Source organism: Wyeomyia smithii, chromosome 1, assembly GCF_029784165.1.
Source record: "Wyeomyia smithii strain HCP4-BCI-WySm-NY-G18 chromosome 1, ASM2978416v1, whole genome shotgun sequence".
Taxonomy (NCBI): domain Eukaryota; kingdom Metazoa; phylum Arthropoda; class Insecta; order Diptera; family Culicidae; genus Wyeomyia; species Wyeomyia smithii.
Window position 1 is genome coordinate 75,385,585 of NC_073694.1, and position 11,065 is coordinate 75,396,649.

At 38.1% G+C, this 11,065-nt stretch overlaps 2 protein-coding genes across 8 annotated transcripts in view; one reads left to right on the forward strand and one right to left on the reverse strand.

Moving 5' to 3' along the window:
- Nucleotides 1–4,423, forward strand: part of LOC129717981 (uncharacterized) — a 54,951-nt gene extending 50,528 nt beyond the window's left edge. For all 4 annotated transcript variants that reach the window (XM_055668334.1, XM_055668333.1, XM_055668332.1 and 1 more), the window contains one exon: nucleotides 2,164–4,423. In XM_055668334.1, coding sequence (XP_055524309.1) covers nucleotides 2,164–2,924 — 761 coding nt within the window. In that variant the 3' untranslated portion in view covers nucleotides 2,925–4,423. The remainder of the gene's footprint in view (nucleotides 1–2,163) is intronic.
- An 87-nt stretch (nucleotides 4,424–4,510) lies between these two features.
- LOC129717983 (tRNA methyltransferase 10 homolog A) lies at nucleotides 4,511–7,562 on the reverse strand. Of its 4 annotated transcripts, none has more exons than XM_055668341.1 (3): nucleotides 7,416–7,562; nucleotides 5,591–6,307; nucleotides 4,511–5,539 (listed from the first exon to the last, which is right to left on the reverse strand). In XM_055668341.1, exons 2-3 carry the CDS (start codon nucleotides 6,303–6,305, stop codon nucleotides 5,373–5,375), a joined length of 882 nt encoding a protein of 293 aa, XP_055524316.1. In that variant the 5' UTR covers nucleotides 6,306–6,307; nucleotides 7,416–7,562; the 3' UTR covers nucleotides 4,511–5,372. The 4 variants fall into 4 exon arrangements, with proteins under 4 accessions (XP_055524316.1, XP_055524315.1, XP_055524314.1 ...); XM_055668340.1 differs by lacking the exon at nucleotides 7,416–7,562 and adding an exon at nucleotides 6,367–6,455; XM_055668339.1 differs by lacking the exon at nucleotides 7,416–7,562 and adding an exon at nucleotides 7,284–7,400 and having other exon boundaries at nucleotides 4,512–5,539; nucleotides 5,591–6,399.
- Between the last annotated feature and the right edge of the window lie 3,503 nt (nucleotides 7,563–11,065).

The window sequence follows — 11,065 nt, forward strand, 5'->3', positions numbered from 1 at the left end:
TTTCTCACCTCCGGGAACCTTCTCGCCTCGCCGCCTGCCTTCATCGAGTAGTTTTCCTTTCACAAAATCGACTGTGAGATCTTCATCCGGTCGACTCTCAAGAGCAACTATCAGCCCATCGTAAGAATCAGGTAAGCTGGAAAGCATCAATGCTACAAACCAATGATCCTTCATTTCTTCCCCTAGCGCCGTGAGCCGAAGTCTCAGCTCTGCCATAGCTTTCAGTTGTTCTGCCATGCACCCGTCATCGGACATTCGAATGGACACCAATTTACGCACTATATGGATCTTACTCGATAGGGACGCTCGCTCGTGGTAGTCCTTCAGAGCATCCCACCTCTCTTTCGCCGTCGTCTTCTGCATAACATGAATCAGTTGCGTGTCTTCAAGTGCCAACCCAACCAATGCCTGCGCCTTCTCATCTTTGGAGATCCAGGCAGCATCAGCATTCTCAGGTTTTGGATCGGTCACTACACTCAGCACTTTTTCCCGTGTTAACAGAAGCCGCATCTTAAACTTCCAGATACCGTAATTCTGGTCGTTCAATTTTTCAATCAAGATTTTCGTGTCAGCCATTTTGTTTTCGATAGCACACTTTGACTTTCTCGATAATCACAGAAATCCACTAATCGTATCTAATAAATTGATTCCCGCACTTTCACTCAACTGGGCCACATAACCTATTGGACTTAAACACTGGTTGAAATGAAAGGCCAAAGTTTATGTAACGAAAGAAATTAAAGAATTTATTAAAACACCGATCTGATCTCTACAAGAGCACGTTCAACAATGAAGAATAGAAGGACGCTCTTTTACGCGCTACTTTTTACTGGTACAGTGTTGCCATATTATAACACTGATAGGGTTGTACACGCTTAGTACCAAACTCGACAGGGGGAGCACGAATGTTGTTCTTCCAATACAGGTTACGCTCTCGTAGACTCGTTCACATTTTCAGAAAGTCTGCGCAAGTATATATAAACTCAAAACTCTTAAAAGTTTTAAGACAAAATTTGCATATTCAATATTCCTGATGTTACTAAAAACTTCTTTTGAGTCATGCAGGTCATGCATGCGTCACAGTAAAAAGATAGTTACACGCTATCAAAAAACGACGCATGTGCGTGTTCTCTGTTTCGAGTGTAGTATTCGATTTAAGAAAACCCTTTAACTCTTTCTCCTTCAGGCACTTTCGATAGTCAGCCTATACACCAGAGAGACGCCGAGACACTCACCGTTAAGGCAACTGTCAACATCAAAACGGGCGAGCTGTATAATTTTGCATTGCCGTTATCCGTTTTGATGTTTTTTTTTATTCTCGCTTATTTTCCGTCGGTCTAGTTCCGCCACTGTTGTGGCCAATCACCGACGCCCAGGGAGGCGACTCCACACCCAGGACCCTAACTCACGACCCGTTTATCAACGGACCGGCGCCAATGGCTTTACTTCTTCCTCATGCGATGGAAGGCGTGATCCCAGAGATTTTTCGCCTCAGAAAATCTCCCGGTGTCGGCTAGGATTGAATCTAGACCAGTTGGGTTGGTTGTGAGTGGATCACGCCACCTCACAACCATCGACACCTATGTCGGCGGTGAGATTCGAACCCAGGCGTCGAGCGTGGTTGGCGGAGACGTTACCAACCACACTATGCCCCCGCTATATCCGTTTTGATGTTGACAGTTGCCTTAACGGTGAGTGTCTTGGCGTCTCTCTGGTGTATAGGCTGACTATTGAAAGTGCCTGAAGGAGAAAGAGTTAAAGGGTTTTCTTAAATCACGTTTTGCTCAGAAAATTACGCTACGATCCTATTGATATTAACAGTATCACCCAAGCCGGGTTTCGAATTTACAACTGGCGTGTTAGACCAACATTGTTCATCAGTTCATCGAGACCAGCTGGGAGAACCCTTGAACAATATTTATTTTTAATGAAGTTATCAAAAATAGCTAACAAAGTAACAAAAGAACAATTTGCATGGTGAATGTTTGGATGAGCATACTTAATCGTTTATAGCGAATTTGTCGAGTAATGTTTAAATAGCGAATTTAACGACAACAGAAAGTAGGTACAACCTAAAAAAGTAACAGAAACATATTGAGATAAATAAAGTTAGTTATCTTTTTATATTAGTTACTTTCTAATATTAGTTACTTTTCATTTTAGTCTCTTCTGCATTATCGACAAATCTACTCGATCAAGAAGTGGAGGAATTTCTACCAGAAATCAATGACACTAATGCATCGCTGTTAAGGCAGATTGGCGATGGAGCTGATATAAGTGCTTTGTTCAAACCAGAAAGCACCAACAGTGAAGCCAAAGACGGCAATATCGATGACGATGCTGACGATGACACCTACTCTGATTTGCTGATTCCTCAAAACAGTATTCAGGAGTTGGATGAAGAGCAATCGAACGAGTCCAGCAGTGATGAATTCTTGCTTGGAAGCAATGGTTCTAGGCCAGTGAAAGTGGAGTCTTGCACTGAAGAAATTCGGTTCAAGAGCAGTCATTTCAATGCAAATACATCGTCCGACTCGGATGATAGTATTTCTAGGGGATTGCGCTTCGACGACGTTCCCGACAGCAGTCGAAAAAAAAGTAACTTTTCTCATCATAATTCTCAGTATGAATTGCAACAGGAGCACTCGGATCAACAAAGAACTCATCACCTACCGGATCAGCTGCCCAGTTTGGCTGGGAATCTGCTTGCTAGCAACATGTTAAATTATATTAGTTCCGCAATGACCAATGCTTCTATGATGAGTCAATCACAACCAGCACCCAGTACTCGCGTGCAAAGATACAACCGTATGAGTACTTCTGCTACCGGAAGCAGTAGTAGACGAACTTATGACGATTCGACCGATGAAGACGGCGATAGTGATTTCGAAATGTTAAACCCAGACGAACTAAGCAATGCATAGGCATTTATTGGGAATTACTATGATCAACAAGGTATTTATTTCAGGTTTGGTCTGTATACCAGTCGCAGAGGTACGCAAAAGTTACTTTCAATTGTTACCTATAATTCATGACTTGTTCATAATGTTGAGTTTCATCTTGATAAAAACCTGGCGCTGAGCGCTGTTTTCGACAACAAACTCCCGGTTTAATACCCGTTTCGCTTCGAAATATGAACAATTTTAGTCTCTGTTGTGAATTCATCGATTTTATCAAAATAGTTTTGTAAAATGGAATGAACATCACACACCAAGCTCTGGTTAAGATTTTTTCAAACGAGTTTATCTTAAACAGCATTCTACCAAATAACATCATGCCAAATAAACTTGATACATCTGAGATATTTTTATAATGTTCGTGTGCTTTTCGCATAAGAAAAAAGTTGGAAATTTTTTTTCGTGGTTTAAAGACGCACTTCAGCCATGTTTGTAAAACGCAGTGTGGTGTGGTTGGGGTTTGAAGCAAACACTTATGTTTGGGTTTGCACTTCATGTCTCCATTTGCTGGTGACAGTAGTTTCTACGAATGTTACGATGTTAAATTATATTGTACATCCCTTGGCAATGGTTTGTTACGTATTTCAATTCCTTAGAGTTCCTATCTAAATAAAGAACGTTATGACAAATTGTTGTAAATAGTGAAGTGATAATAAATTAAACATATGCTAACGGTCATTTTGCGCCGTTTGTTTTTGCGAATTTGTTGACGCTTAGATAAATAGCTCATCCAAGTTGAGTTCTGTACAATACGATACAAGATGTTTAATAACAATGATGTTATCTTTCATTTTGAATGCATATTTTTGTTTTACATCAGATGATGTATTGAAACACAGGAGTGAGATACCAATTTCACAGATTGTAAAACTCAAAGCTATAAAAGAATTTATGAAATTCACAACAATGTAATGCTAGTCTTCAGAATTAAATCTCGATGAATATTGACATGGCTCTGTTCATTTCAACTCCAGCAAATATGTCAATAAAAATTTATAACTACTTGAAAACTTCGGAAAATCAAAAATCATATATAATAAGAGAAACTTTTGGTAAAAGATGTATTAAAGCTATTAAAGGCGTTTTGTGGTTACCCGATGGATGTTACTACATATAAGCTTAATTGAACAATTTCATTGTAGTTTTTGTCCGTTATATTAGGAATACAAAAGTTTAGCTAAAATACATCTATTACCAAGCAGCGGTATTAAAAAGTTGTGGAATAGTTATGGGAAACTAATGCATTATAGTAGAAGACAATGTCGTATACCTAACGTGTTGTTCCCCCATCAAGTAATGATAGAAAACGGTTCTTTTTAAAAGTTACTTTTTTTGACTGGTGTGTTTGTATGAGTGAAGCAACTTAAGTAATATTTAAATAAAATATGTGTGATATGCTTAATTGTACTCTATATACTCCCATAATGACTATTGTGACGTATTTCAAATAAAATACATAACTATAAGTGATACTTCGACTATGCGGAACTAAAAGAAATTTCGTTATTATTTCAATGTTCTTTTATAGACTTACTGATCAACCTCAAGTTTGCCTTATTCACTTCTAAGCCCTTCGTCATTGAATTTTTTGGTGTGAATCGTGCTAGCTACGAACAATAAATGAATAGAAATAAATTAATGAAATAAGAATAATCTAGCGGAACAGAAAGGCTAGGTACACCGCTTCTAGGACTGACTTGGCAAGGTAAAATTGAATAGATCGTAAAAAGTCTATCTAAATTTATTCTGGACAGCAAATGCATGGTTATTACAATATCAAAACTGAAGTGCGGATTTTTCACACGTGATTGAGATAACTATGGCCATTTTATACAGAGCAGCTGCTACCACAGCCAGGCCTTCTACCACTACACGCTTTGGAAAGTTATGTTATCGAACGCGAATCATTTCTGATCCAGTGAAATCATTTCTAACCCAGCCTGATAAGAGACTTGGTTAAAAACGTGAACAGTACCGTAAGCCGGATTGAGATTGTGCCATACAACCCCTTTGTTTGTCTGTCATCTCTTGGCGATCACAAGATCGAACTTTCTCGAATAAGTTTCCTCGAATACTTAACCAAGAAAGACCAGTCTTCTGACCCGGAAGAGATGGCTGGCAAGTCACGGGTTTGAACGGCACAATTTCATCCCCACTGGCACAATATCACCTCGGCTGACGGTAGTGTACATTCCGGTTTCTAACCGAATGTGATATAAAATGTTTAATCTCGATTTAATATTGTAATACCGTTGAATCTACCTACAGATTTGAAAAGGGCATGTGTTAACTGTATTCATATGATTGAGAAAATGAGAATTAAGAAAAGGGATATGAGTATTCAATAACATGTTTTTTTTTCAACACAAATATCTTTTTATATTCACTGAATAAATATTCGCAAGTGAATAGAATTCAGCTTGTTTCATGTTGTTCAACAACTAACGTCTCTTCTGGCTCATTTTTTTCTATCTGATCTGATTCCGAGGCCAATGGCTTAGCACCTTTCCGCTTCGGTAACACTTCAAGCAGTGTTTCCTGCCATTTCTTCCCCAATTGAATTTTCATTAGAATCTCGAAAACTGAAAGTATCAACAATTATTCACAATTGTGTATAACTATAAAGAACATACCTTGATTTATTGTAAGAATTGTCCTAGTTTTAATAACAATGTGTTCACTTAGTGGTAATCGAGCATGTCGAATGCCCATTTTATTAGCCAGAGTATGGCAATGTCCCTTGTGCTGGTTGTGATCAACTAATCCGCCGATGACATAAACGTGATCTTTTTCGAGTTCTGTTAAAACATTATCGGACTCACTAGTCAAATAAATAAGTTTTTGCTTGTCGAACAAGCTTAGAAAAGATTCACTGCTGAATTTTACATCCCAGTGCTGATAGCCATCATTGCGCTTCAGATGTTTTTCAATTACGCCTTCGGGTTGTATTCCAGTGAAGTGCAATGGAATCGGCATTTCTGATCGCCGGTTCATGGTATAAATTCTCAACAATTGCTTCACACATTTTGCTACATCTTTATCCATCATCATTCCACCGAAGCTAAGATCCACAGCCACTGTAATACCAGATTTACTATAGTCAACTTTGTTTCTTTTGAGCTCTTTTCTGCTAGGTCCATTTCGGACCGGTAGCCCGTTTTGAACGGCTTTCAGTTTTCGTTGACGCATTTTTTCTTTTTCTTTTAATCGTTTTTCTTTTTTCTTAATTTCCCATTGCTCCAGTTTAATCAACTTTTTTCGCTGTCGTTTGGAAATAGGCACAACTTCAGTTACATTTGTCAAGGGAAAAGCGGTTTCCAGTGCGTTTGTCACATGTGTATCAGCCATTTCTGTATAAAAATTTGTATTATTGTTTGGTAATATTCTTTTTTGTTGTTTGTCACTCAACTAAGATCTTTATTTCAGATCTATACTACAGACGGTGTTATTAGTGACGTTACGATTCTGCCGATACCGATCCATAATCGATTCTTTTTTCACGATGCACGACAAATTGGTATCGATGCTCGAGCTCGATACTTTTGAGATATCGATACATTTTGTAAGAATCGAAAAAAATAATTCGCGACTACAACACTCCTGCTGTTTTCCTGACTTTTGTGTTAAGAAAGGAAGGCAAACATTTATGCTTCTTTTTAGTACATGGTTTATTATAGAGTTTCGTGTAGGTTCGAGCAGGCTATATAATATGCTTTAGCTTCGTGTCGTTTTTTAGCGGTAACAGAAAATTCGCGACAATCCTAGATCCGAGATTTTAAAACATTCATTTTCAGGATTCTGCTGCTTGTGCTAAAGCGCTGGAGCCAAAAAAGTTGACGCGAGTGTAGATACACCATAAATCACATGAAAAACCATACGACTTTTGGGAACATCACAAGCTATTAACATTTGATACGCCAAATAAACAAACTCAAGCGGGGGATGAATTAGCGGTTCATCTTAAATTACCGTTGAGTGATTATATTACTTCAGTTCCGTGCGAGCGCCTGTTTTCGAAAGCTGGGTCATTGATATCGGAAAAAAGAAACCGTTTATCGGCGACATATCTACAAAAGCTTTGTTTTCTGGGAAGTATTGATAAGTCCGAATGGTTTAATTAGAATAAATATAAGTTACTTAAGTTGCAATAAACAATAATATTATTTTAAACGTTATTCAAAACATTGTTCTTGAAAAACTATTCGAACGATCCGATACTTAACAAAATCGATACTCTGGAAGCGATATTATCAAAGTATCAGTCTTTTTTCTCGATACCAGTATCGATTCGAGAATCGATACTTTGATTAATTTTACCGTCACTAGGTGTTATAAACAGATACGCAAAGAGTGAGGTCGAAAACTCCAAGTGAACCGTCAAATCGAGGCTCCAAGTGTGCAAAGTATAAACAAACTCATGCGTGTTTTATAGCGAATTTCTTTATTCCACCAGCTCACCTTGTTTTGACCTGGAAGCGCACTAACTGCTGTCAAAACTCTTCTTTATTCGCTCGATTTTGACCCAGTTTTGACCTGCCGTGCTGCCCGAAGCGCACCGTAAAATTTGTCAGCTTCTTCAACCCACCACCGCACGAGCTAAGTTCGTAAACAATTATCTGGCATCTCTTTCTTACTTGCGTCTTAAATGGCGATGACGTTTTATTATTCCTCGGCAGTTTTGCCCGCAGATAGTGGAATAAAGAAATTCGCTATTACTTTTCGTACAGAATGGGTGTTGCAATCAGTACAAATTCTGTGAATCACGTGCAATTATGGTTTCAACGAAAAATGTGTTCGTCATGCTCATATTATGAGTGATGCATAGAAAATTATATAACTGTATGAACAAGCATTGAAACTCAGTAATATATCCTTACAAAGTTTCGAAGTTTCATTACACTTTCTAGTGCGTATATGAAAAGTCATGCGAAATAAATGTGGTTGCCAGAATAGTTTAAAATAGAATATTAACAAAGGGTTGCCATAATTATTTTCGAGAAGTCATCAATGAAATTTTGACAGAAAGCATGAAAAGAAACCGCTGAAATTAGAGATATTCAGAGAGAGAAAGACAGATAAGAGATGAAAAAATCGCTAATTTGGCAACTGGGTTATACACTCCAAATTCCCGAAACCAGATTCAGCAATCTTTACTGAAATTCAGCAATAAAAACCATGCACTGAAATTTCAGCAATTTGAAAGTGTACTGAAAATTCAGCAATTTGTTTTGCTTTACCGACATTCAGCAATTTTTCCTTTGATTACTGAATATACGGCAATATACTGTCAAAATGAAAAAAAAAATGGTGCCTGTTGTCAATATTTTTTGTCCGCGCGCGTAAAATAGGCTTGTGTGCTCGTAAATAAGGCGTAAACAGGCTTGTAAGCCTTGAACGCCGACCGTTGAGACGTGAAGGAAGTGTTTGGTGAGTGGAAAAATTAATTAATCTTGTTTTTCTTTAGTTCAGTGGAGGAAAATGGCGAAAGGACATCGGATTAACGGATCGGAATTGGGCGACACATTACTCGAGGATCAATTTTATCTTTGTGACATGGTTGAAGGTTAATAAAAAACTTTTAAATAATAAGCAAAAAATCAACTTCCAACGTGTTTTAAAATCTACACGAAGAATTCCCACTGAACTGATATTTCATTAATTTAAAGCACGTTCGCTGGAAATACAGTAATAGTCCGTCAAACTTGAATGACATTTCACATTGCTGGAAATTCAGCAAAGTATCGTCAAAAAGAATGACATTTCACATTGCTGAAACATTCAGTAATATTTCATTGTTGAAATGATTACTGAAGTTTCAGTGTGGCAAAATTCAGTAAAAGTTTAATGAATTTCAGTAAAAAAAATTGTGTGTCAAACGAGGGTACCAATCGAGCAATGTAAATAAACAAGGTGATAATGTTAGGAGTGGATGAAAAGTATTGTAATTAAGCGTGATAAAGAGTATGTGTTTTTCCGAAGTTTTAACTACACATTTTAATCCAACATTAAACCTTTACACTGGTTCAGTTGAATTTAACAAAGCATCACCGGTGTAATGTTTCAAAACTGTGTACCTAGTGATAAATTTCAAAATGTGATATTCGCTTATGCATGGTGAAAAACAGAACTGTATAGTTCTTGGCGAACCATTGGCATCCCTATACCGAGTAACAGCGAATGACAATGAAGTCATGTCCTGGGCTCAAACTCATTTGTGCCCGCTGTCAGCTGTCAGATAAAGGTGTATGAAAAGTGGCGGTGATATGCTATCTCGTTTTCACATACGTTGAGATGTTCGCCCTTGAAACATGGCGCGGTGCCATTGGGCTGGTTCTTGGCAACAAACGGCACAAAAACTGTGTTGCCGAAACGATAGATTTTCTCTTTGTGCGACTTTAGGGCATCCTTAACAGTGCGGTACCATTTGAGTAGCGAACCTATACATTAGAGAAATGACAAGACACTCACCGTTAAGGCAACTGTCAACATCAAAACGGGCGAGTTGTATCATTTTGCATTGCCGTTATCCGTTTTGATGTTGACAGTTGCCTTAACGGTGAGTGTCTTGTCATTTTTCTAATGTATAGGTTCGCTACCATTTGAGTTGTTATGGCGGCTGTGTACAGCGCGGCTATTTTGCTCACTCACCCGCTTTCACACCGGTCGTTGCTATCGTCTCAGTTTGACGTTTCATCCAGCATAAACCTTTAGCAGCGCTGTTATCGGGCTGCTAAATTTGAGAGCGCGATGCTCCCCGGATGCTCGGCTACTATTTCTCTAGCGCGTTTAGCAGCGACCGGTACGGTATGAAGTGATGATAGAGCGCTACCAAACGGGGTATAGAAGCGCACTGTTAAGGATGCCCTTATACAGTGATGATTCGCTCCTTGGATGTTCGTTAGTTGGAGGTTCCTTAGTTGGGTGTTCGCTAGTTGGGCTGTCACCCAACTAAAAAGCACTCTAATGTCAGAATTCGACGTCATTCAAATGCATTTCAGGAGTCCGAAAAGTGAAAAAAAAATATTACTAAAATAAAATTATATTATTGATTGTTGTAAAAAATTTGTAAACATGTTTAGTTATTACGCTAAATCCATTCAGCACTAATAAATTTGTTTCTCAGCGCTATTAACTGGACACTTCATGCAGATCATCTCTGGCATAATCAATCGCGTAATTTGAAAAGTACATGTTATAAATTTACAACATTTTGTGTGTAATTTAGAGGTTTACTGTTCGGTTGTTTGTTTTTTTATTTCTCCATCGCCTTCACCGGAAATATCCAGCGTAGCGATCCTCCATTTTTTTATGCAAGAAGCAGAGTGATGTGCTTGCGCTATATCATTTTACTTCTCGTTGGGATTTTTGTATGAAAAAGTATTGACCAAATACATAAAATATTTACTACAGCAGCAAGACAGATGAGCAAAGTTCATTTTCTTTGACATAGTTTTACCGCAATGAAATTAGGAAATTTTCCAAAGCAGGAAGAAAACAAACAAACGGCACTCCCCTTTGAAAAATTTGCCCAGTTGTCAGTTCAGCCAACTAATGAACACGGTTCGCTAGTTGGGTGGCAGTTGTGTTCCAACCAACGAATTTCGGCTGTAGTGTTGATATGTCATCATTTGTGGCAGAACACACAATATTAATTCTGAATAGATGAATATTAGTACATAAATAAATCTATGCAAACATTACCCCCCCCCCCCCCTATAAAAAAAACATTAGTTCGTAAACAATTATCTGGCATCTCTTTCTTGCGTCGTAAATTGCGATGTCATTGGCCCTGACACAAGTAAAAGAGATTTTTAAGGCTGTTCGCACCTACGCGAATTCTCGCCAAACATGTGAAAAGGGCCCATGTGCCATATGTAAACAGCCCAAATTTTCTCGTTTTTTGATTAATACAAGCGAAATCTGCCCTTACCAATAAGCTTTATTGATAAAAGAATTTACTCTTAATCAAACAATCTTATTTGTACGGGTAGATTAAGCTTGTATTTATTAAAAAACGTGAAATTGTGGCTTGTTTACATATGGCACATGGGCCCTTTTCACATGTTTGGCGAGAATTCTCATATGCAATTGTCAATTTATGTGTGAAA

Coding starts and splice junctions, on each gene's coding strand:
- LOC129717983 (XM_055668341.1), bottom strand. CDS start 6,305: ATGGCTGATACACATGTGACAAACGCACTGGAAACCGCTTTTCCCTTG. Junction 5,540..5,590: donor AATTCTTACAATAAATCAAG/GTATGTTCTTTA, acceptor TGATACTTTCAG/TTTTCGAGATTCTAATGAAA.